The following is a 25,011-nucleotide window of genomic DNA, read 5'->3' on the forward strand; positions in this document are numbered from 1 at the left end:
ACTTGTTGTGCTTAATAAAAACATCATCGGCGCACATCGTGCGTGTTGCGCCAGCGTTATTAGAAATGGTTTTAATAGTTCGCATTTCGAAAGCAACCCAGATAAAACAACGTTTTATTTTTATATTATAATAATCTGTATAGTTCATTGTGCTATCGCTTCGTTAATTGGGTAACTGGTAATTGGGAAAACATCCAAATGAGAAATAAAAATCGGTAACATTCAACAATAATTCTATTACTTATTAGTAGAATAAATATTTGCTTATAATATTTTTTTTTATAATACTAATATTATATTGTTTACATAACATGAAGAGAAACTTAAGGAAAAGCTTAAGACAGTCCCTTGAGGAAGGTGGATAGCTTGTGACTCTTGTAATCCGCTCGGAGCTGTATGAAGCTCAACAGAATCGAATGATCAAACTCCGCCTGTAAGAAAAATTCAATGTTAACACACCAATTTTATTACACCGGAATCGGCTCTATGCAACATCGTTTTATTTTATTTATTTAATTTACTTCAGATTTTACATCCATATTACACGTCTTCATTACATTGCATTAACATTTCATTTATACTAAAATTAAATAAAAATAATAATTAATCTCGGACTAAAACAAAAACAATAATAATAATAATAAAAACAAAAAAACAAATAATAATAATAATAATAATAATAAAACAAAAAAACGTTTTATGTGACGTCATTTGAGGCCAAATATACGTGTATCAATAAACAAACGATCAAGATTGTACACTAATCTACAATGGATAGGCTTGTTGACGTCGAGGGCGGATAAAAAGGTTGGATTAAACTTTATATAGGGACTTCAAATTAGAATTTGTTTATGAATTATTGGTTTAATTTTATTAACATCCCTTAGAATTAATTTATTAAATTATACAAAAAACTATAAACTGAGATCAAAATTAAACATGAATTTAGATCACGATACGGATTACAATACGGAAAAATAATATCAAATCAGAGAAATTACTTATGAGTAATATAAATGTAACATTAAAAATACACATTAATTTAAAATTTCTATTTTTTCGTCTGTAATTACATTTTGATCAAATTACAGCATCCATTATGATCATTGTTGTTAAATCAAAGCGACATATCATTTTACTTATTCCGTATTTGGAGTACCTACGTAGAGAGTAACAATGAAATTACAATTGCAAAGTCAATCGGTGAGATGACTGTTTTTGTTTGTTACAACCAAACAGTTTAGGTAGTACTTATGTATAGTCTATTTATTGTACGTGTTTTAAATAAATTATTTAAATCTGCTGTTAAAATTTTGAGATGCAGGCGATTAAAGTTTTTTTTAAATCGAGATAGAATGCTGTCTGTCTCTTTCACGCAAACCGAGTTGGAAAATAAATTAATAGTTTAATTTAGTTCCTATTTTAATTTGAATAAGAAACAATAATAATATCAGACAAGAAGTGACAGATAAAAATCGTTTCTGATCTAAATCATAATTGTCGATAATCTATATATTAATACGTGATGGAAAAACTTTGTATCCCTTCTTAGGAAAATTGCACGGACGGAGGAGTATGAAATTAACCACACTTATAGAGAATATAGAGAAGAAGTGCACAATGCTAATATTTTTTTAAAATAATGCATAAAAGATAAGATTAGATAGATAAAAGAACATTACACACACTACATACCATGTATTGTGACGCACACACGCATGCATACTATTTATTGTCAAACTTTTGTTCTTTACGTCTGTTGTCAAATTGAGAATAGAATATGGTGTGTCTTTGTAATATTTTTATAGTGTAGTCTTGGCGAAATTTGTGATTATAGAAGTATAAAATACAATCATAATAGTGTACAAACTTACAATTCCAATTAATTATAGTCGAATTTCGACTGCTGCGCGACCTCTAGTTATAATAAATAAATAAATAAATAAAATTAATGACAATCAGTTATCAATGTATCAAAACATTTAAATACAAAACCGCATTCACAAGAATGTGACTAAAACTAGACGATTTTACGCTGGACAATATTTAGTTGTTTCAAAATTGTGACACATTATAATTAAAATAAGCATCGTGCGACTGTGTGCGATTAATTGTAAATTTTCTGAGGACCAAATTTCTTTTTTTTCTTTTCTTTTTTAATGCTTATATGGGTGGACGAGCTCACAGCCCACCTGGTGTTAAGTATTTTTTTTTTTTTTTTTTTATTGCCCTTGTAGGCAGACGAGCATACGGCCCACCTGATGGTGAGTGGTTACTGGAGCCCATAGACTTCTACAAGATAAATGCGCGACCCACCTTGAGATATAAGTTCTAAGGTCTCAGTATAGTTACAACGGCTGCCCCACCCTTCAAACCGAAACACATTACTGCTTCACAGTAGAAATAGGCGGAGTGGTGGTACCTACCCGTGCGGACTCATAAGAGGCCCTAACACCAGTATATCTTTTTTCTATCGTTTTTCGTTACCATGAAGTTTGAAAGGTATAAAGCATTTAGTTGAATTACGTATGAACTGTCAATAGTCGTGCCAAATTTTAATTTTTTAACGTGGTCTAGATCGAATAAGACTGTTCATTCAGACACATTTAATTAAAAAACTTTCGGTTTGTGATTTTTTTTCAATTTTTTTTTTGGAGCCGAATCTCCTGGCTTCTCACGTGGTATGTGAAACTGCCGAAGTCATCACGTAACTCTGGCGTGTATAACCTAGGACAGCACTGTCCTAAGTAACCCAGCTTCAAACGCGATTAGAAGAGACAAAACAGTCTGAGCCTTACAGAGTAATCATGAAGATTTGATCTTGAATGGCAGAATGAACTTGAAGCCCGCAGTGGCCGCGGTGGTTATTGCTACCTATTCTAATCAGTCTTATTCTCTCACGAATGAGTCACGCATTCCGGCTTGAAGGGCACGATAGCCGTTATTCAATACGATTGAGATTCCAATCAAATACCTCAAGGTGAATGGCGGCTTTGTGATGTCCATGGACTCTGCTAACTATTAAAACTATAGTGGGCTATAAGATGGTTCACACAAATAATGCAATAAAAAAATTAGATCACACTGCGTTTGCAAAGTTAATAAAAACATAAAATCCTCGTAATAGTCATAAAAGAATGTACATCATGTACCTATTTATTAATAAGATACTCTTTCTGTTTTTGTAAGAAAGAAAAAAATGACGTATCTTCGAAAAAAAATATCAATAACACTAAGGCTCTTCAAAATTCAAGAGAATTGAGTGAAAAACATAGAAGAAAATGCTACTTTACTTAACCTTTTTGTCTTATTTATATATATACTAGAGGTCCCGCAGTAGTCGAAATTCGACTATAATTAATTGGAATTGTAAGTTTGTACACTATTATGATTGTATTTTATACTTCTATAATTTGACCACAGACGTCAAGAACAAAAGTTTGACAATTAATAGTATGCATGCGTGTGTGCGTCAAATACATGGTATGTAGTGTGTGTAACCTTTTCTTTATTGATTTAATGTATCTTTTATGCATTATTTAAAAAAAAAATTAGCATTGTGCACTTCTTCTCTATATTCTCTATAAGTGTCGAAAATTTCATACTCCTCCGTCCGCGCAATTTTCGTAAAAAGGGATACAAAGTTTTTGCTTCACGTATTAATGTATAGATTACTCGTACAAGTTATACGTCAAATGTTCCAAACAGATACTCAGCATTAAAGTGTATTTTTATTACCATAGTTTTACTATTCAAGGACATCAGAAACGTGCCACCGTTGTATAGATATTGTAATATTCTTATTGTACAAAATGAATTCATTCGTTTTAACGAGACAGTGGAAGAGAACATTATAATACTGTACAAAGATAGCAAGTAAATATATTATTATTTAAAATTAGAATTACAGTAATGTTTTATTTATAATAAATGTAAAGAAAAACCTTTATTATTTAAAACTCTTTAGTTTTAAAAAAGATTTTTCTTAGACGGAATCACTCAACTGTCTGTCATTGAGTAAAAAGAAAGTTCAGTTTTGTATAGTATAATAATAAATTTTTAAATGTTGTTCTCTTAGTATATCACAGAAAACGAAATTATTTAGTCTTTTATTAATCCTGAAGTATTCCATATCATCGATTGAACGTTTTTCAGATTAATTTAATTAGAAGGACAAGCTCTGATTTATCTCAAGGTTTTTTTCAAAGCAGCGGTTTTTTTGGAACCGTTGGCAGTTTAGTATGAATTTTATAAACCGAATGCCACCACTCCGTTTATGTTCTGCCGTGAAGCAGTAACTCGTTGCGGTATTGAAGGGTGGAACAGCCGTTGTAGACGTCCATGGGCTCCAGTAACCACTTAACATCAGGTTGGCTGTGAGATCGTCCACCAATTTAAGCTAAAAAAATAAAAGAATACTCATTTGAAATATACAGACCAGGGTCTCTCCCTCGCAAACCTGATGCAGGTTCTCCGGTTTGACGAGCAGCAGATTGCAGAGCGCGTGCAGAGCGTCGAACAGCCCGTGGGCCGGAGCCGGAGCCGCCCTCGAGCCGCGCCCGCACACGGCCGACCTGTACTCCTTCACGTCGCATATCGCTATCATAGCACCTGCACAGTTTTTACCAAATCGAACCTTTAAATTCAAGAGCGTATGGTCCCTAATTGAAAAATTCGCATCTAATAATAATAACAAAAATAAAGATTTGTTCGTGAGCTCTTTTTTCTATCTATGCTGATAGCCTTGAGAGGCTATTTCAGCTTCGCCTTGATGTGTAGGTGAGCTCACGGGGCTCAAACCGGAGTGTTGCTAACACTGACCCTATCAAGAGCAGCGCTTCACAGAATCTACCACCGGATCGGAAACGCGACCCACCGAGAAGATCCGGCGAGAAACTCAGTGGGATGTGTTTATGAGTTAATTCGCTCGTCGAGCCCTTCGTCGCAAGCGACGGATTCGACGAGGACGGTGATCGGTGCTTGAGGAACCTAAAACCACCGTTAATGGATCGGAAGGATCCGTAATCGTATCGAGAAGGTGAAAGGCTATTTGGTTTAAGCGACATTTTTGCAAGTTTACAAGAAAGCCATTTAAAGTTCAAAATTTAGAAAAAATACCATATAAAACAAAAACTTCTTCAGCTATTTCAATAGAGTAAACTTAATTGAACTTCAATTAAAAACATCGAACTGTTGATGATTCTAGTACAAAATAAAACGCACCTTTAATTGCAAAGATAAATGTCGCGTAATAAGTGAAATGTCACTTAAGCCAAATAAATAATAGCCTTCTACCACTCGATGTGATCTCCATGATATCAAAAACAATCGTTTTAAAAAAATTATGAGTTGTACAGTCTTGTGAGCGGATAGGGAAAACGGAAGCTTTATTACTAAACGCCTAGTATTTCTTCTTGAGAAATCATTTTGCTTTTAAAAAGTTAGGATGTTTAAAGGTTAGCGCAATGAACTGTGAAAATTCGTGTGAGTAGTTTTGAATACAGGATGAAATCGAAGTATTAACAAGTTGATTATTAACGCGATGTCATTAACGAACAGTTTAATATTACTATTCGCATTTCTTAAATAAAATAAAAATTAGAATGGAGTGTGATATCCTGTGGAGTCGAGTTTTTTTTTTAAGTGATTTTATGACCCGCTCAGTAACTTAATTTTTTTATTGCCCTTATAGGCAGACGAGCATACGGCCCACCTGATGGTGAGTGGTTACCGTCGCCCATGGACTTCAGCAATGCCAGAGGCAGAGCCAAGCCGCTGCCTACCGTTTAATACTCTCCACAAGCCTCGTTTGAAGAAGGACATGTCATAGCGCTCGGGAAACGCCGTGGAAGGGAGCTCATTCCATAGCCGGATGGTACGTGGCAAAAAAAACCTCTGGAAACTAACTGTGGATGACCGCAGTGGCTCCAGGTAGTATGGATGAACAAAGACCTTTAGGTCAAGTCTTATTTTAATGTGGTTTCAAGAGGGCGGATGTCTGGCAGCAACTTTTTTAATTCATTGCTCTCTCACGAAATATAAAATTCATGTAGTAAACGTGTATTATACTGTATGTAAATATTATGTTTCGGTTAACAGTATCATGCCTTTTTACTCTTTTTGCGGGTTGATTTACTGGGCGTAAACTTATTCATTTCCAAAAATATGACCAATTATTAGTTGTTGAAATGCCTGAATGTTTTCGGGATTTCTGAATACAAACTCCATATAAACTAACATCAAATAACGTGTGCACAAACTCAAAAGACATTAGTTGGCGATTAAAAGTTTATAGTAATCAAGATGATGTTGCATTTAGGTAGCTTTTTTGTGCTTTATATTGCTCATGGCAAGCTAACTACCGTGAAATAAATAAAACATGTCAAATCCGAATTTATATGTATATTTTTTTTGTAAAATTATAATATATAAAGTATTAAGTATTTAAAATTCTTGTAAACATATAATCACAACGTTTCGGCAACCCTAACGAGAAAATTAAGGAAATGATAATTATGTAATGATATGAGATGCCTCATGACAATGACTGCGGTGGCAAATAGATGAATCATTCAATCAACTTTGTGATGAGTGCAAACTATTAAAGGCATGTGTTTTTTTTTAATCAATTCAACGTCGCATGTGCATGAAGATGTAGATTCGTTATTCGAATGTATGTTTGATAGCTTTAATTTCATTTAGATTCTTGGGTAATCTAGATTTTAGAAGGAGCAGTTTGTTTTTTTTTCTTTATCGCTTAGACGGTTTTTTTTCCTACCTATGCTGATAGCCTTGAGAGACTATTTCAGCTTCACCCTAACGTTTGTAGGTGAGCTCACGGGACTGGACCGGAGAGTTGCTAACACTGACCCTAGCAAGAGCAGTGCTTCGCAGAATCTACCACCGGATCGGAAACGCGACCCACTGAGAAGATCCGGCGAGAAACTCAGTGGGCTGTGTCTATGGGTTAGTTCGCTCGTCGAGGCTTTCGTCGCAAGCGACGGGTTCGACAAGAACAGTGACCGGATGAGGACGTTGACCGGTGGATGGTTCGATAAGCTCATGATCCACCTGATGTTAATTAGTTACGAGAGCCCATAGACATCTACAACGTAAATGCTGCCACATAGCTTAAGCCAAGAGTTCTAAGGTCTCAATATTAACAGTACAGCGGCTGCCCCGCCCTTCAAACCGAAACGCATTACTGCTTCACGGCAGTAATAGGCAGGGTGGTGGAACCTACTCGTGCGGACTCACAATACGTACCTACCTTGATATAATTTTTAATTAGATCTAAGTACGACGACTCCATTTTCAACTCAACGTGATTATTCGCTGAAAAGAAGCTGATAGCCTTGAGTACGAAAATTGGCAACACCGAGCTATACATATATACTTTTTAGAACATGTTGTTTTAACAGACAGTAAAGCCGCTTTCAGGCAACGCTATTATATAATAGCATATAGTATATAGCTCATAGCACAACAACATCGCACACCATACATTGTTATGGACACGTTCACACTGTACTCTACCATATATTATTGGCTAAGTATAGGCTGCTATATATACTATACTAGCCGCACTCGCCTGCTTCGCTGGGCATTTAAAATTAACATTATTATTTACTGTCATTATTATTAGGGAGTCCAACACTGATATAAATATTAGTCTATCCATTAAGTACATGTATTTTCTACATGGATACCGAGTTTCAGGTCAAGTAATGAATAAGATTTTAAATAAATATAAGTAAACTAGCTGACCCGGCAGACTTCGTAGTGCCTCAATCGATAAATAAAATACCTAAACTTTTGTATAAAATAAACTTAAAACAAACAAAAGGAATCCGTCCAACGGGAGACAAATCAAAGGGAAAACAAAATTGTTATTTTTATTTAAATCCGAGCATTTTCATATTTATCTAACTTTCGAACCTTCTCTGGACTACCACGAATAATTCAAGACCAAAATTAGCCAAATCGGTCAGGCCGTTCTCGAGTTTTAGCGAGACTAACGAACAGCAATTCATTTTTATATATAGAGAAGATAATAATAATATAACAATAAGTCATTTATTTCTTGCTTTTACAAAGTTTAAAATTAATAATAAATATAAATGTATATATTAATATTTAGGATGCAAAAGAGAGTTTTGTAATGAAACAGTTGTTGTAAACTTTAGTTAGAAAGAACCTCGGATTGGGTAAAGGCCTCCTCCAAGTATATTTATATATTAGTATAAATATAGATGACACTATAGTATAGCGTAGTCTGAAAGCAGCTTAAAACAAAAACAAGAAAACACCACAGTCAATCCATTCGCAGTCACAGTGGAATCACATGAACCATACCTGCCGAATTAAACTGGAAGTTATGCAGGTGTTCGTATATAACCCTGTGCAGTCTCACGGCCAGCTCCAACGAGATGGAATTTCTATTGTCGTCTTCCAAACCATCGTGTATTTTATCCATTACCGAATTCAAATAGGACACCACTGCTAGGCAAGCCTGCGGAAGATATTTAGATTTTTAATTGTTTTATATATGGTGTTGGAGAAGCGCATGAAAAAGTGATTATGGTTTTACAATGTTTTTGTTTTTTTTTTTGCTTTGATGGGTGGACGAGCTCACAGCTTCCTGGTGTTAAGTGGTTACTGGAGCCCATAGACATTTACAACGTAAATGCGCCACCCACCTTGAGATATAAGTTCTAAGGTCTCAAGTATAGTTACAACGGCTGCCCCACCCTTCAAACCGAAACGAATTACTGCTTCACGGCAGAAATAGGCGGGGTGGTGGTACCTAACCGCGCAAATTATACTTTTGCGGGTTTGATTTTTATTACACGATGTTATTCCTTCACCGTGGAAGTCAATCGTGAACATTTATTGAGTACGTATTTCATTAGAAAAATTGGTACCCGCCTGAGATTCGAGCACCGGTGCATCGCTCGACACGAATGCACCGGACGTTTTATCCTTTAGGCCACGACGTATTATTAGCATAATTCAAACTCCATCGTATAACTACAGCTAAATTAATAAATAATCAGTAAAAAGTGTTAAATAATCGCAAGATTATTTTAATTTAAATATAACTTGAATATTAGTCTCGTTTTTTTTATATATTTCGTCGCCCGTAAACTATAAGAATGTCACGAACCAATTTGCCGATCTATACATACATACGATACCGACGTTGTCCGAAGGGTTTTAATAAAAAATCTTACTGGTGACGCTATAGTATCGATGTCCCCTTCCGGTTTGAAGTCAGTCTTCTTTTGTTCGGTCTGCAGATGCAGCTTCACCCAGCTCACTATAGCCGATATAGCACGTTCCAAGCCAGCGTCAAGTTTGCTCTCGAGTTGGTCCATTATAGCGGTCTTCTTGTGTAAACATTCTGTTTGTTTCGACGATGAGCTGTAAATTGTAGTTTTTTTATAACCTATTTTTACATCCAAATTTTCAGTTCTGACACGGTGTAGTGTGAGCCCATATGCATACAACGACCACTTATATATCTCCCGCAAGGTAATTGTTCTCAAGAAAATTGTGATTGAATCATTAGTGTCGTGTTGTTATAATCAATTATGCTCTCTTATCGATAAAGAAGGGAAACTGAAATATTTGATGAAGACACCACACCCTCTGTATTGCACGCAATGTATAACACTTAAAAACAGTAAACACGCGAAGTCAACGACCTCGTTCGATGCATTGACTCTTCCGTTTAGACAGCGGGCTCACGAAACATGAACTTCCTGAATACTCGTCGTATTAGACAGCAGCTTGGTTCTGCCCCTGGCATTGTTGAAGTCCATGGACAACGGTAACCACTCACCTTCAGGTGGGCCGTATGCTCGTCTGCCTACAAGGGCAATAAAAAAAAATATGCTTTTATCAAATTTGACAAAAAAATATTTTTCAAATAAGATTTAAACGTGATTTTGAGCAAATAAATAAATGTGCGAAATTGATCAGTTGTTGATTAATTGTAATATGGGCGCTGGTTCAGCATCATACTTGCTGTATAACTATCAATGGTATGTGCTTGCCACTAATGATCAACACTCAAAGTAATATAGAACATAAGCATAATACAATTCATTTGATATATTACAATCAATCTTTACAAAACACTAACCTTATACAAGGTAAAATCGACTCCTGGAAATGTTCCTCGAACATTCTCACAATTACATTAGCTTGTTTTACAGTATCAAAGAAATATATCTGAAATTAAATTATTTATTAAAAATAAACAAACCAATTATTATTATTCATTGTTCTCTGCATTTATTTTGGAAAAGAGTATATCAACAATCAACAAGGCCTTCTACTCTGTAAAGCTGTTACTTTAATTCAATTGAAACATCACAGTCATGAGTCAAAGACAGCTGAGGTGTCTGTAAATACCTCAACTTAAACGTTGAGGTATTTACAGACACCAGTGATCACTAAATTCCAAGTCTATGGATCTAATATAATGAATATATAATAATGTTATAACTCAACCAAAACCATACTTTAAGTAATGACAATAAAGACTCAAACTATTATTTATTCATCATGAATACTTTGCTGCCAGAATGTAAAAAATCTACGAACCTGAGGTGGCGACTTGCCTTCCGCGATAGGTATAGACTGCAGACCCAAATCCAATGCATAATCAACGTGTTCTATCAGTAAATGTTGCGTGACCACCTCCAGTAGAGTCATGGCTGTGTGCGGCAATTCATTGGGCGTACACAGCTGAAAAAAAATTATCAAAACATATTTTGTTGGTTTGGATACAAACTAGTATCATACAAAACTAGTATCATATTTAAATTAATACGTGAAGCGAAAAATTTGTACCGCCTTTTTATGAAAATTGCACGGACGGAGGAGAATGAAATTTCCAACACTTATAGAGAATATAGAGTGCAGAATTCTAATACTTTTTTAAATAATGATAAAAAATAAATTAAATCAATAAAAAAAATCATTACGCGCACTACTATGTATTTGACACAGCACATACAAATATACTCTTTGTTTATTGTCTATTGTCAAACTTTTGTTATTGTGAGTCAAATTGAGAATAGATTAATATTGTTTGTCTTTAATATTATTAATCTATACTGTAGTTTTGGCGAAATCTGTGATTTTATTATAGAAATAATAGTGTTTGACAATAGACCCTAATAACTTTTAAAATTATAATTTCGACTAATGCGGGACCACTATTTTACGTAAATCTAAGGAAAATCTATTATAAATAATCTAAATAAAGAAAGACAGTTGTTTATCTTCGGCTGTGACAGGTAGTATAGAACACTAATTGTTACAATAGTTAATAGGAACATTAAACAATATTATAATAAATATCCACAATGGCGCTAATTGTAATCAGACTAAGATGTGAACTTAGTTGCAGCGGTATCTGTGACTGATATGAACAAATTCTGCAAAAACCTAATTATGCTATACAATGACAAGTTCAAGAAAAAAAAATCAAATGCAACATCTACTCAGTGGAAGATCTTTTCTTTGTTGTAGTTCCCTACAAATAGCTTTTGTAATGAAAACGGTCACATCATCAAATGATTTCTAAATTTTATTAAAAAATGACAACATCAAGACTTTGAAAATACTGGAGGGGCAGTCAAGTGTATATATTATAGTAATAACTAACCGTTTTACATCTAAGGAAAGACGTTTTAGCATCGTTGAGCATTTTCTGAACTAATTGTTCACTGAGAAACGTTTCTCCGCCATAATTCTCAATCTGGGCTATGTTTATATTGGCGCGGGTTCCGATTACAGCCTGCAAATCGCGTCTCAGTTCTTGGAAACTAAAAACCGAACATAAAAATGGACAAGTCATTAGTGTATGTATTTCTCGTGTGCTTTTCACATATTTCGATTATTTCTTCTTCAAGTGTTTCCTACGTAAGTCGGTAGCCTTGAGAGGCTATGCCAGTGTCACCGAGCGAATAGGTGGGCTCACGGACCTCTAACCTGAGGATGTTGCCAACACTAGCTTTGGCAAGAGTAGAGCTTCACAGAATCTACCACGGGATCGGAAACGCGACCCACTGAGAAGATCCGGCGAGAAACTCAATGGGCTGTGTCTATGGGTTAATTCACTCGCCGAATCCTTCGTCGCAAGCGACAGCTTCGGGCGGTCACCGGTATACTGTCTAGTCGGTGACGTATATAAACAAAGTAACTATCCAGTTTAATATGTGATAAGGTAGATTTCTGAAATTGTTATCTACTTAAATTGTATATGTTTCAAAGGTATTTTAAGTATCTTTTATATGTAAATTGCTTATTCTTATTTATATGTAAAGAAGCAAAATTTAAAATTTTTTTTTTATTTTTTTTTATTTTTAATAATTATTATTATATTATAATACTTTGTATTAATTGTATGTATATTTACGGAGATATGTATGTGTATGTGTACATATATGTATATGTATTTCACTGGAATGGTACACCGCGCGTAGTTCGTTTCCAAATGATTCTTGTCCACCTGATGGTTGTCTGGAAGAGATCGCTCTTAGCGATAAGACCGCCAATTGTACTTTTTTGTTTTTAATGTATCGCACTGTTTATTTGTTTTTTGGTGTACAATAAAGAATACTCTCTCTCTCTCTCTATCTAGGAAATGAATTATTTTTTTACTGGTGGTAGGACCTCTTGGGTCCGCACTGGTATTCGAATCCTGCAGGCGGGTACCAATTTTTCTAATGAAATACGTACTCAACAAATGTTCACGATTGACTTCCACGGTGAAGGAATAACATCGTGTAACAAAAATGAAACCCGCAAAATTATAATTTGCGTAATCACTGGTGGTAAGACCTCTTGGGAGTCCACACGGGTAGGTACCACCGACCTGCCTATTTCTGCCGTAAAGCAGTAATGCGTTTCGGTTTGAAGGGTGGGGCAGCCGTTGTAACTATACTGAGACCTTAGAACTTATATCTCAAGGTGGGTGGCGCATTAACGTCGTAGATGTCTATGGGCTCCAGTAACCACTTAACACCAGGTGGGCTGTGAGCTCGTCCAACCATCTAAGCAATAAATAAAAAAAAAGATCGTTTACCCGCCACCTTGTATCTGCTTCTTAACGTGTTGTTTCTCTGCATAGTAAGAGTTTAAGTCGTTCGACAAGATCGCCTTGAGACGCCTGGCCTCCATGGCGGCGTATCCGTCGTTGGCGCCGGCCAGGGCTCCGTTGACGAGGGCCTCGCGTCGCAGGTCGCCGGTGCTGCTGTTGCTATCAGCTGACACGAAACTAGCGTTCACCAGCTCGTCACATACACGTTGTGTACTAAAAAAATTGATAAATAGCTTACATCTGAAGACATGAGTTGAACGAAGGTGTTATGTGCCTATAAACCGTATTAGACCTTAAAACTATGGATTTGAAGGCTATTTTTTAGAAATTGCATGTGATGGAGGTGTTATGTACGTAGAAAAAGTACAAGTAACGAAACTTTGTTGCCCGTTTTCTCATAATTAATAAATTGTATCATATCCTCTTCATCCACTCGTGTCTTCATTCCTTTCCATGTGTATCGTAAAAAGTAATTTAGGGATTTTCCATAGAAGGAAATTGGGCAATGTCATTCTCAGCATATTATGTTCACCGTAATTCATACAAGTTTTGTTCTAAAATACGTATTTTAAGGTAAGGTCTTTCTAACTTACCTGTTATACATATCATACAAGTTTTTCAAATATTTTTCAACATCATTTTTGTCAGCCAGCTTAGTCTGTATATATTTCTGTAGTTTCAAATGGAAAATGTTTAGTACAAATTTGCTCATCACTTGATCAGGATTGGGAAACACGTTACAAATAATATTATAATTTTTCTTACACAGTGGCAGAACGGCTGAAAATATGTCTTTGCCTAAAAGAGCATTCTGAAAAAAAAAAAACATTTTTTTATTCAGTTCAGTTAATAAAATCGTATACGGGATATTTTATATTAGAAAATCAATTTACTATGCAATGTAAACTAAACCCACCATTTGGCTGGTCTCAATGTATGCATCGATGCACTGAGAGTAGCCCTTGAAGTTGGTCATAATGTTAGCAATCTCTTTCATTTTAACCATATTCCCTTGATTTTGAGCTTTTCCAAATTCATCAATTAAAGTTCTTTCAATCTCGTCATATTTAGCTTCTATTTTCTTTTTGGCTATTTCAAATTTCTCTGGTGGAAGTTCTTGAGCTATTGTATGTAACTTTTGAATAACATCTGCTGCTTCATTGAGCTGTAATCAAATAAAAGGATACTGTAATATTTAGTATACCTCTCTTGTATAATTTATACAGCAATACCTATAGTTTTATATTTTAATCTTGTTTTCACATTACTTCAAGGCTTAAAAAATGTAGTATTTATTTAGATAATATTTAATTTTAATTGTGAAGTTCAATACCTATTGCACAGGAAAAATTGACCGGAGTTTAATAATTGTAGATGGAATAGTTCTTTTCAAAAAATATCACAATTAATAATTTCCTAGTTCTTGCTAAAGTCATGCACTGCATGCACAAAACGGTAGTTGCATAATGAAGAAGAACACATGTGCAATGTCTTTGACCTTCGTTGTTAGTGACAATGTTACTGAATTAGGCTATCTGTATTGGCTTTAAAAAGATTAACAGATCGAGAGGAACTACCTTGTTGGGATCACTAAATAGATCCACTATAACTGGACCCGGGCTTAGGAAATGTGTTAAATGTGAAAGAAGGTCCCTTGCTGCTGCAGCTCTGGCTCTTGGTGCTCGTGCCGCTCCCAATTTTTCCCCTACGTTTAGCGCACGTCCGCCACAACGAGACATACGTTCGTCCAATGAACTAAACACCCCCACACAATGCTGTAAGGAAATTAAGAATGTTGTACAATTATTATTTCTTTTTTAACTTTCACAATTCAAAGAAAAGTTATTTTATCATTGAACAAATGATTATATAATTATTATTTTTGTTGCCCTTGTAGGCAGACGAGCCTACCAACCTATTATTAAACAGTTTTTGGTTGAATCTATTTTCATTAGCCATAAAATGTTTAATAAGTTATAAATTTATGCTGTAGGACTTATAACATCTCATTAAATAGAAAATAAAGTGGCATGATCATTGGAATACATCATTCAAAGCCATCAAGATATGTGTTCAAGTAGAATGCAACAAGTAGTTTAATACGTTAACGAGTCAAGAATAGTTACACTTCCTTACAAAAAGATGTTCAGACAAATGGATATCATGACTGCAGTAAGTGAATATGAAATTGAGTCAGTTATTCAGGAAAAATCTTGATGGAATACTTAATAGAATATAATCGACAGATTTAAAAATCCACTTAAAGCCGTGAATAAACTTAGAATATACTTACTTACAACACAATCATTGTAAACTGCTTAAAAATACAGCAGCTTTATTAATTTAAGGAAACAACACCTTTACAGGTAAATTATACAAACAACATTTACAGTGTGGGATATGTAAACCTAGTGATTCTTATAACAAGCAATACTGTCAGTAGCCATCATAATCGATCTCGGAGGAGTTTGTCTGAGAATCATAATTTAGTTTTCAGTTTTTTTTTAGGGTTCAACACATGGTAAGTTGTAATATGACTAAGTACATACCAAGTGTTGATCCATAATTTCTGATAGCTTAGCACCATATAGTTTTTCTTCTTCCTGCACTGCCTGTTCCAGTCTAGCACATTTTCTTTCTTGCCTCTCTTGAAGAACCTGATAATAATTTAAATCAGATCGTAGAGATAAAAAACCTCATCCTTTTATTCTAAATAAGAATGCGCTAGTATTATTATCCATAAAAATAAAATTTAACAAGAGCTCAAAATTATAGCTCGTAACCAAATGCAATCGCGACGCTTGAAAGGCAAACGTGACTAAGCGACAATACGTGAACTTTACAGTAGACTAATTTAAAGTTGAAATACCTGAAATTTATTTTAATGAATCTAGTTGTAGTAGAATCTAGCTAGTAGCTGTAGGATTGAAATGATTTTAATAGACCTAGAAATATATATTTTTTTCGCATCGAATATGGTTATTGCCTGTCATTTATGCACACAGCAGTTATTGTTGCTTAGTCACGTTTGCCTTTCAAGCACCGATATGTATTTGGTGCCACTAAGAACAATTAAATAAATTTCTCTCCTACCACGAATCCAAGGATGCAAGTGATGAACCCTCCACAAGTAACTCTCCCCAAAGTAGTTTGAGAAGTTAAGACTTTAGAATCATTTTTACTTAGCATTTTTTTAAATATTTTAACCTTATTAATTATTTGAGAAAATTAAAGAAGACAATTGAAATGGGCAATGTAAAGCTTTATTTATATTTTTTTAAGAAAGTCTAGCCAAGAAACTATTAATTAGATATTTTTTTAAAAAGGCATTCATTAACACTATTCATATTATCTCTGAAAACATTTAATGATACAAAAAACAGACTTAAGTTAACTAACTTCTGCATCAATTGAACATTGAGGCAATTAAACATGGAATAAAAATTTAAACAATTAAAGTAACAAGCCCAAATATAATATACAAGAATAATTAAATTTAGATATAACTCCACAGAATCATCACAGAACTCACCTTTAAATCTTGTATGGCTTGTGTAAATATATCATGTATCATTTCGGGGTCGAACTGGTCATCTTTGAGACGGGATTCCTGCATGCTACGTCGCACCATTCTCTCCACAAATTCATCAGGATCAAAAGGATCCTGAAAATAAAAAATTAAAAAGAAACTGATATCTACTGTCTACATAAATATTTAGTTACACTGGTTTATAGATCAACAAATACGTACCTGTTCTAATTCTCTCATATATTGGTTCATCATCTTGAAATACAATTTTAATTTCACTACCGTTTTTTAAGGTTTTTACGCCAATTAGAAGTTTTTTGAAGTGTCTGGCCAAAACCTTACGAATACAAACACTTCGTTCCATAGATTATACACTTAATATATTTGAGACTTCGTTCATAGATTAAACACTTAATTGACTTCGTTGTTTAGTGTATTATCTATGCAAACGCCTACCATTGTACCATAGATTTTTTTTTTGGTTCAATTTCCTTATTAGGAAAGGCAAGGGGATCTAAGCCCATACCGCCTTATTTGTTCTATATAATTTCTGAAATAAATTTTCAAAAAAGCCGAAGCCAGGTCTTATATGATTTATATTATATCCTGAAATAAAAATTTCACTAAAGCCGAAGCCAAGTCCTTTATAATGTACCATAGATTATTAAATTAGTTGTACTAATATTAATTTGTGGTACCCGCAAAATGGGGTGATTCGGGACAAATTCCAACTTGATGAACAATTTTAAGGTAGTTCTTGATGTTTAAAATGGTATTTTATTATCAGTCGCATGCACTCTTAGCAGAGTGGTCGTGGTCATCACTTCGGGTGGTGGTGCGCTTCACCAGACGTCGCCATTCCTCACGTACCGCGGCCCTTCTTGTGCACTCGTTAACGGGACCGTTTAGAGCTGCCTTTATTTGGTCGGTCCATCACAACGGTGATCTGCCGCGCGGTCTTGTACCCTCTATCATGCCCTGCACCACAAGGCGCTCAACTGAGTCGTCACCCCGCCGCGACGCATGCCCGAAGAAAGTGAGAATGTGACCCTGAACGATGGAGGATAGTCGCTGCTTGATGCCGAGTTCCTGTAGAGTTAACTGATTCGTTCTGAACTCCGTCCACGATATTTGCAGCATTCTTCTCCAGCACCACATTTCGAGAGCATCTATCCTCTTTTTCTCACTTTCTCTCAATGTCCATGGACATTTTGTTGTACATGATAGTGCATGGACAACAAAAATAAAAATATATAACTAATACTTGATTACATTTAATTACTTATGATTAATATATATTTACTTGGGAAATTATCCGCGACAGATTTTTCTTGTAAGTTGTGAGACAATTAGAAAAAACATCTATTTCATCACTTAAAATTAGTTCAGCGCAATCGGACAACTCCGAATGAACATTGACGGAGACCGCGCTACCGTGGAGATTATTGTAGTCCTAAAGGATTCTGTTTAAGGGAGAGTGAGCACCTAAATTCGAACGAGCGGGCTTTCTTATAAGCGGTTTATATTTCTTTGTTCTTAGTAAGTACTCAGGGGCTGATATTTTTATCTGGGTTAAGAGATTAGGTGTGTCCGATATACCATGAATTAATCAGGTGGATACCCCCACTCTGAACAAATATTATTATATTTTATTATGTATTACTTACACATTTTTGTCCACCTTGAGATTTCATCGTTCTTGTTACATGTCTGTGCAAAACCGACTTACTTATGGTAAATTGCTTAGGTATTTCAATTAAAGGATTATTCCTAATCTCATAGGCTTCTAATACTGTTTTTAATATTAAGGGATCATATCTCTTAAAAGGATTTGCACTCTTTGACACGGACACGCGAGGCATATCTAATAATAGAAAACGACATGTAACTAATAATATAAATATTTCCCAAACAATAAAATAACACTGCATTGATAATTTTGAATAAAAGTTCTAGACAAAAACATTATGAATAAAACAGATTCTTACCAACAAATTATATTGTTATAACTACATAGACAACCCTACAAACCTGTACCTATTTATACTTACTTTGTTTCCATTTTACTTATTCTCATTCCAATTGACCCCTTTTTCGATGTTATTTGTACCTGAGACGTCCCCAATGTCCACAAAAACAACAGATTTTTACATGTATTTTTATTTTATCAAAAACATTAAAACCAATAACAACTGAGACTTACCTTTAATATATATTATGATGGTTCAAACACTAAATAACGTTTATAAATCACAGTCCTCTTCTATCGCCGGACTTCCGCCCTCCACTGGGGATAGAGGGCGGAGTATGTCAGAGTCGAACTGACTAAAACCTCCTGTCGCTCAACAACTAACGTCCAAACCTCGCATGAGACAGAACTCATGAAGAGGCAAAGGGGGGAAAGTGAAGCGTTTAGTGCGGAGCACATCTCTCCCATCAATACCCCCCCCCCCCTCGGGACGCCGTACCGGCGGTCGTCGGCACCCCGACCACCAGCCCTCTCGGTCGGCAGGCTATCCGAAGCCCGCCTAGATGGCGCCGGTTAGAGTGAGCTATCCTCCCCCAGAACCAGCGTGGGTCGAGGATAACCGGCCTTCCATCACCCGGATGCTCTTGCGTAAAACGCGTGCAGAGCAGCTTGCACGTCGTCTTCTTAGGCCCCCCTCGCAGGTCCTTAGACCGACATGTGAGGTGGGACCCGAAACCCGGGATTGTGCGTCTCTCACGCGCCCCGCCGCCTCCTTCTGCGAGATGGTGCACTCGCAGAAGTCAAGCATCGCCTTCCACGACTCGTCGTCGCTGAGCATCGATGCCACAACACTCGGCAACGACAAGTCCTTTCCTATTTTTGCGACGAGGACACGGCGCCACCCCTCCTATGCGGGGCAGACGACGAGCGTATGCTTTGCCGTGTCCAAGTCGCAATCACAATGGTGGCACTCTGCCGTCGACTCGGCTCTTATCCGGTGCAGGAACTCACCGAAGCAACCATGCCCAGTGAGCACCTGCGTGAGCCGGAAAGTGAGGCGTCCTCTGTCACGATTCACCCAATCCCCAAGGACCGGGCGAATCGCCTCGACAGTCCTACGACCAGCCGAAGGATCAGCCAGCCGTCTGGACCATGACTCCAGCACGGACCGCCGAGATTGGGCCCTCCGCGCTCTGACCACACTAAGGCTGGGACGCGCCACGCCCCGGGCACGAAGGTCAGCCCGCCACTGATAGTCAGCGGCGAGCGCGTGAGGCTTGCTTATTAGATATAAAATAATTAATAATTGGGAATTTAATTGTTTTTATGATCGAACAGTCCCCAGCAGTCGTCGAACAAACGATAATTGATAAAATTAATTAATCTGAGTGATAAAAATACAGATATCTAATAAAGGAGGCCAACTTAAGGGTAATAATAATTTGTTTAATTAAGTATAAATAAACAAATAGACGAACAAACAATTTTTACACTCGAATATTAACGAACAAACGACGAACAAATAATAAAATTTAAAAAAAAACGAAAATAAAAAAAGGGGGCTAAATTCAGTGAGCCATGAAATCGTATTGACTGAGCTGAAAAAATATATTGTACATAATATTATGTGTGACAAAAAGAAATGGCCACTCAGTAAAATAGTCATAATTGACTATAATATGAACTTTTTGAAAGAAACTCCGCTGCGAATTCATTTTCGCACACTTGTGTAGGTACTTTTACAGATGTTAAAGAATTATTAAGCCACAGTTATTACTCGTTTAAAACAGTAGAAATACTAAATTAACAAAATAAACAATTCACAAGAATTCGTTACTCGCGATAGGTACTACGCCATACTCTTAATATGGTGGTGTTTACAACAATCTACAATCCTAAGCTTACTGTACCGTTTTTATAAACTACTAGCTGACCCGGCAGACTTCGTAGTGCCTCAATCGATAAAAAAAAAGGAATCCGTCCGACGGGGGACACCTCAAACGAAAAGCAAAATTGTTATTTTTATTTAATTCCAATCATTTTGATATTTATCTACCGTTTAAACCTTCTCTGGACTTCCACAAATAATTCAAGACCCAAAATTAGCCAAATCGGTCCAGTCGTTCTCAAGTTTTAGCGAGACTAACGAACAGCAATTCATTTTTATATATATACTAGCTGACCCGGCAGACTTCGTAGTGCCTCAATCGATTTTGTATAAAATAAAATTAAAAAAAAACAAAAGGGAACCGTCCGACAGGGGACACATCAAAGAAAAAACAAAATTGTTTGTTTTTATATAATTCCGAGCATTTTCATATTTATTCACCTTTTAAACCTTCTCTGGACTTCCACGAATAATTCAAGACCATAATTAGCCAAATCGGTCCAGCCGTTCTCGAGTTTTAGCGAGAAAGGAATTTTATTTAGTGCAGCTGTTTTAACATGATCACAATATTTGTGGTAATTAAATTTTTTTGGTTTCAAATAATAAATAGAAGGCATGTAGCCTTTTCGCAAGATTTGTAACTAAGCGTTACCAAAAGTGTATAACGAAATATTTGCTTTTAAAGATGAAAGTATAAAGGAAATTCAATGAAAATAAGATGAAATGAAATGTTGAACTATTCAGAACTACTGAGAACGTTATAAAACTCGCACTAAGCACACAGACAATAACATTCGTGTGATAACTTATGCCGGTCACTCACATGCGCGCGAACATTCGTACATTGCACGAATGTTCGCGCGCATGTGAAGGGCCGTCAGACATTCATTCGCATACGTAGCGGCTGTGCAAATGGGTTCGGTACTCAATTTGCGAACCCGTTTGCACTTCCTCCTAAACTTATTTACGAATGTCTCACGACTTTCTCTTCTGTTTTAATTCGTCAATAGAACATTGAAGAGAAAAAGAGTTTTTAATTATTTCCCAGGCGTCATTAACGGTCATTCTGTTGGCATGGGATTTCTTTTGAGGGTCCCATATGGTCCATTCATTTTGCAGGAGTTCCATGAATAATGAAGGTACGCTACACAGTAGACGTCACGAACTATGAAAAGGGCGAAACGTCCGTTACCTTCGCAATCGTGGGCGCAACTGGTCACACGTATGTGTGGGAGACTACGCGAAGGATCGCGGTTCGCGCGCTTTGATGTCCGTTAAAAAAGGAAAACCACGAATGCAGCGGAAACTTTGCATAATCATTTGCAAATGTCGTCCTACACTTGTGGGTTTGCGTATTCGTGCGAATGTGAGTGACCAGTATTAAACGTAGGTAATGTATAGAAATGAAATAACCGGAAATAAGTCACGCACGGTCATCCGGTCTCAATTTGGGTTCCCTGTAGGTACTATTGGAACCAGAGACTGATACACGTTTTTTAACCCAATATCTACAAATATTAATAATTATAACCGAGACGAGGACCAAGTAAACCTGTTCATCACACGAATGTTTTCCCGATGCGGGAACGAACCGAAGACCCTCGGCGTAACAGTCAGGGGCGCGTACTAGTCCGCACCACCGACTCAGTCAATTTTATGTATTGTTAACGTTATAAGTGTATACCAAAATGTAAGTATATTGTGTATGTTTCTGGTTCCCATGTTACATTGGTCTGTGTTCGTTTGTGTGTGTATAGTCACCGATTATAATTATTAAAAAGATTTAAAAAATAAAGCCAATAAGTCGTGCACGAGATAAAAATGGATTATAAAACTTTCTCAAACTTTCATGCCATACAAATACTTTTTAGTTTTTCAAATTTAAAAACAAAAGATAAAGTCATAAATGTAGCAGAAACGTCTTTTCGGAAGATTTTATGTAGTGAATGCGTTTTTTATGTCCAAATTCTTTGTGATGTCGTAATATTTAACAAATTTTCGTGCTTACTGTGGACAAAACAGTTTTATAAATAACGTTTCCTCTCTTTATGAGAGCCGCGTACAAAAGTAGAATTTATAATAATTTTGACAGTAGAGATATCTGAAACGTTGGTCATAAGTGAGTAGTGAAATGTCCAATGTATCGTAAACGGGTAAGGATAAAGACGATAGAGCTCAATGGCTGATCGCCTCAGCCCTCGAAGTTCGGAAGTAAATGCCTTGGAACAACGAGGCTATCTCATCGGCAAGAAAATCGGACAAGGCTCGTACGCCACGGTTCACTTGGCGGAGTACTGCGATGGCTCTAGCCCGAAACGGATGCACCTCGCTTGTAAAATATTCGACAAAGAGAAAGCGCCGCGTGATTTTTTAGAAAAGTTTTTCCCTCGTGAGCTAGAAATTTTAACTAAAATCGAAAACCCGCATATTATTCAGGTACACAGTATCCTGCAGAGAGGACCCAGGGTATTTATATTTATGAGATACGCTGATAACGGTGATCTACTGGATTTCATAAAAAGAAACGGAGTCGTGCCAGAAAACCAGGCTAAGCTATGGTTCAGACAGATGGCAAGCGGTTTGCAATACCTTCATAGTAAGAACATCGCTCATCGTGACCTTAAATGCGAAAACATATTGTTATCACGACGTTTTAATGTCAAGCTAGCGGATTTCGGATTCGCCAGATTTTGTACCGATGGCGAAAATCGTCGAGTCCTCAGCCAAACGTATTGTGGTTCAGCAGCATATGCTGCACCGGAAGTCGTTAGTGGGACCCCATACAATCCTAAATTAGCTGATGTTTGGTCTCTCGGGATTATATTATTTATAATGCTGAATGGCTCTATGCCTTTTGATGACACGAACCTGCGTAAACTTTTGAAAGATCAAATGTCACGTAATTGGGTTTTTAGATCTAGGATCCGAGATTCAGTATCGCCAGCAGCCAAGTCGATCGTTCGTCATATCCTCGAACCCGATATTACATTGCGATTGACACTTGACCGTGTACTCTCCCATGAATGGACGAGACCTAGGAAAGATAAAAGTGCGAGCTTGATGGGGCGACTAGTACAGTCTGCTCCATCAGCGCCACATTCGCCCGGCAAGCGTGATCACGATGAGGCAGGCACTTCAGCCGGTGTGCGAGTCTCCGGTGACCATCGGGAGACAGAGAGAGAGCGCCATGACGACATCAACATGCGCTCTCGCGATTAAAAGTGGACAAGTATACAATCATTTTTTTATTTGGACAACAAACTTAGAAATTTTTTATACATATATATATTTTACAAATGACGACTTAACTGTTGTTAGTCGTCAGTAGAAATAAATTTTATAATAAACAAGAAAACTTGTTTGATTTAGTAAACTTAAACATCAAGTAGTATCATATTATGTGATTATAATCTAATTTTATGGTTTGAACGATGGTCACCGTTCCTGTAATTATTTCCATGAGTAGGTAGATGGTAAATTTTAAAATGCAAAATAATCGCTAGAACGAATAGCAATTTGTCCACATATTAATAAATATATCGTTTTGTATCCATCATTATCATCTGATAAAATTATTTAAGAACTAGCTGACCCGGCCGACTTCGTAGTGCCTCAATCGCTTTTGTATAAAATAAACTTAAAACAAACAAAAGGAATCCGTCCGACCGGGGGACACATCAAAGGAAAAACAAAATTATTATTTTTATTTAATTCCGAGCATTTTCATATTTATCTATCTTTTAAACCTTCTCTGGACTTCCACAAATAATTCAAGACCAAAATTAGCCAAATCGGTAAAGGCATTCTCGAGTTTAAGCGAGACTAACGAACAGAAATTCATTTATATATAGGTATATAGATTAAATAAATAATAGTTTAAAAACTAACAAAATACGCTTTTATAGAAAATCCAACTAAAAAACAAAAAAATTGAAAATAAGTTTTAATAAATTTTAATTAAAAATTATGTAAAAAATATGATTTGATTGTAAAAAAGCGCTTTTTTATTTTTTTGTTGGATGTTCTATAAAATCGTATTTTGTTGGTTTTTTTAAACTATTATTTATTTTGTCATTTTTAGTTCAATTTAATTTTTTTTTTTCTGCAATTTTTTTTATTGAATTTTCATCGGTCCTTAATAAGTATACCAAATTTAGAGTTTTAAAGGGGTCAAAATCTTGTTCAAAGATTCCGTTACAAACATACATAAGTCTGAAGCTAATAAAAGCGTATTATAAAAAAGAGTTAAATCGATCCAGCAGTTCCCAAGTGATGCGCTTACCAACGTTTAGCGCTTAATTTTTATTTATATAATATTATTAAATGGTGATATTCTCACCTTTAGAATTTATGTCCAAGGACAATTGAACACATTTAAAATATTGTGAGGTCGAGCTCTAAAGAATCGCATTAGATAAAGGGTGTCCTGCCATCAGACACCGTAGCTCACTACTGCAGCACTTCGCAGTATAATCAGACATGGTGTTAAATATACAATTAAAATTTAA

The 25,011-nt window shown here is 36.0% G+C and overlaps 2 protein-coding genes across 2 annotated transcripts; one reads left to right on the forward strand and one right to left on the reverse strand.

The window, feature by feature from the left end:
- Positions 1 to 216: 216 nt before the first annotated feature.
- On the reverse strand, positions 217 to 17,112 carry LOC101745463 (exocyst complex component 5). The gene is made up of 14 exons (XM_004924451.5): positions 16,869 to 17,112; positions 16,650 to 16,781; positions 15,667 to 15,774; positions 14,695 to 14,892; positions 14,034 to 14,282; positions 13,711 to 13,928; positions 13,103 to 13,330; positions 11,681 to 11,840; positions 10,612 to 10,755; positions 10,148 to 10,236; positions 9,234 to 9,423; positions 8,356 to 8,512; positions 4,439 to 4,611; positions 217 to 431 (listed from the first exon to the last, which is right to left on the reverse strand). Exons 1-14 carry the CDS (start codon positions 16,899 to 16,901, stop codon positions 336 to 338), a joined length of 2,175 nt encoding a protein of 724 aa, XP_004924508.1. The 5' UTR covers positions 16,902 to 17,112; the 3' UTR covers positions 217 to 335.
- Positions 17,113 to 22,456: 5,344 nt separating this feature from the next.
- On the forward strand, positions 22,457 to 23,853 carry TSSK (testis-specific serine/threonine-protein kinase-like). Its single transcript, NM_001252673.1, is given in 1 exon segment — positions 22,457 to 23,853. A coding segment is annotated over 1 exon segment (1,041 nt). The 5' UTR covers positions 22,457 to 22,681; the 3' UTR covers positions 23,723 to 23,853.
- The last annotated feature ends 1,158 nt before the right edge of the window (positions 23,854 to 25,011 follow it).

This window comes from Bombyx mori, chromosome 25 (genome assembly GCF_030269925.1).
Source record: "Bombyx mori chromosome 25, ASM3026992v2".
Taxonomy (NCBI): Eukaryota; Metazoa; Arthropoda; class Insecta; order Lepidoptera; family Bombycidae; genus Bombyx; species Bombyx mori.

Excerpts from the sequence above, each read along its gene's own strand:
- LOC101745463 (XM_004924451.5), bottom strand. The coding sequence starts at position 16,901 with ATGATGAACCAATATATGAGAGAATTAGAACAG. Across the intron at positions 14,893-15,666 it reads AAATTATGGATCAACACTTG|CATTGTGTGGGGGTGTTTAG; the intron begins GTATGTACTTAG and ends ATTTCCTTACAG. Across the intron at positions 14,283-14,694 it reads TATTTAGTGATCCCAACAAG|CTCAATGAAGCAGCAGATGT; the intron begins GTAGTTCCTCTC and ends ATTTGATTACAG.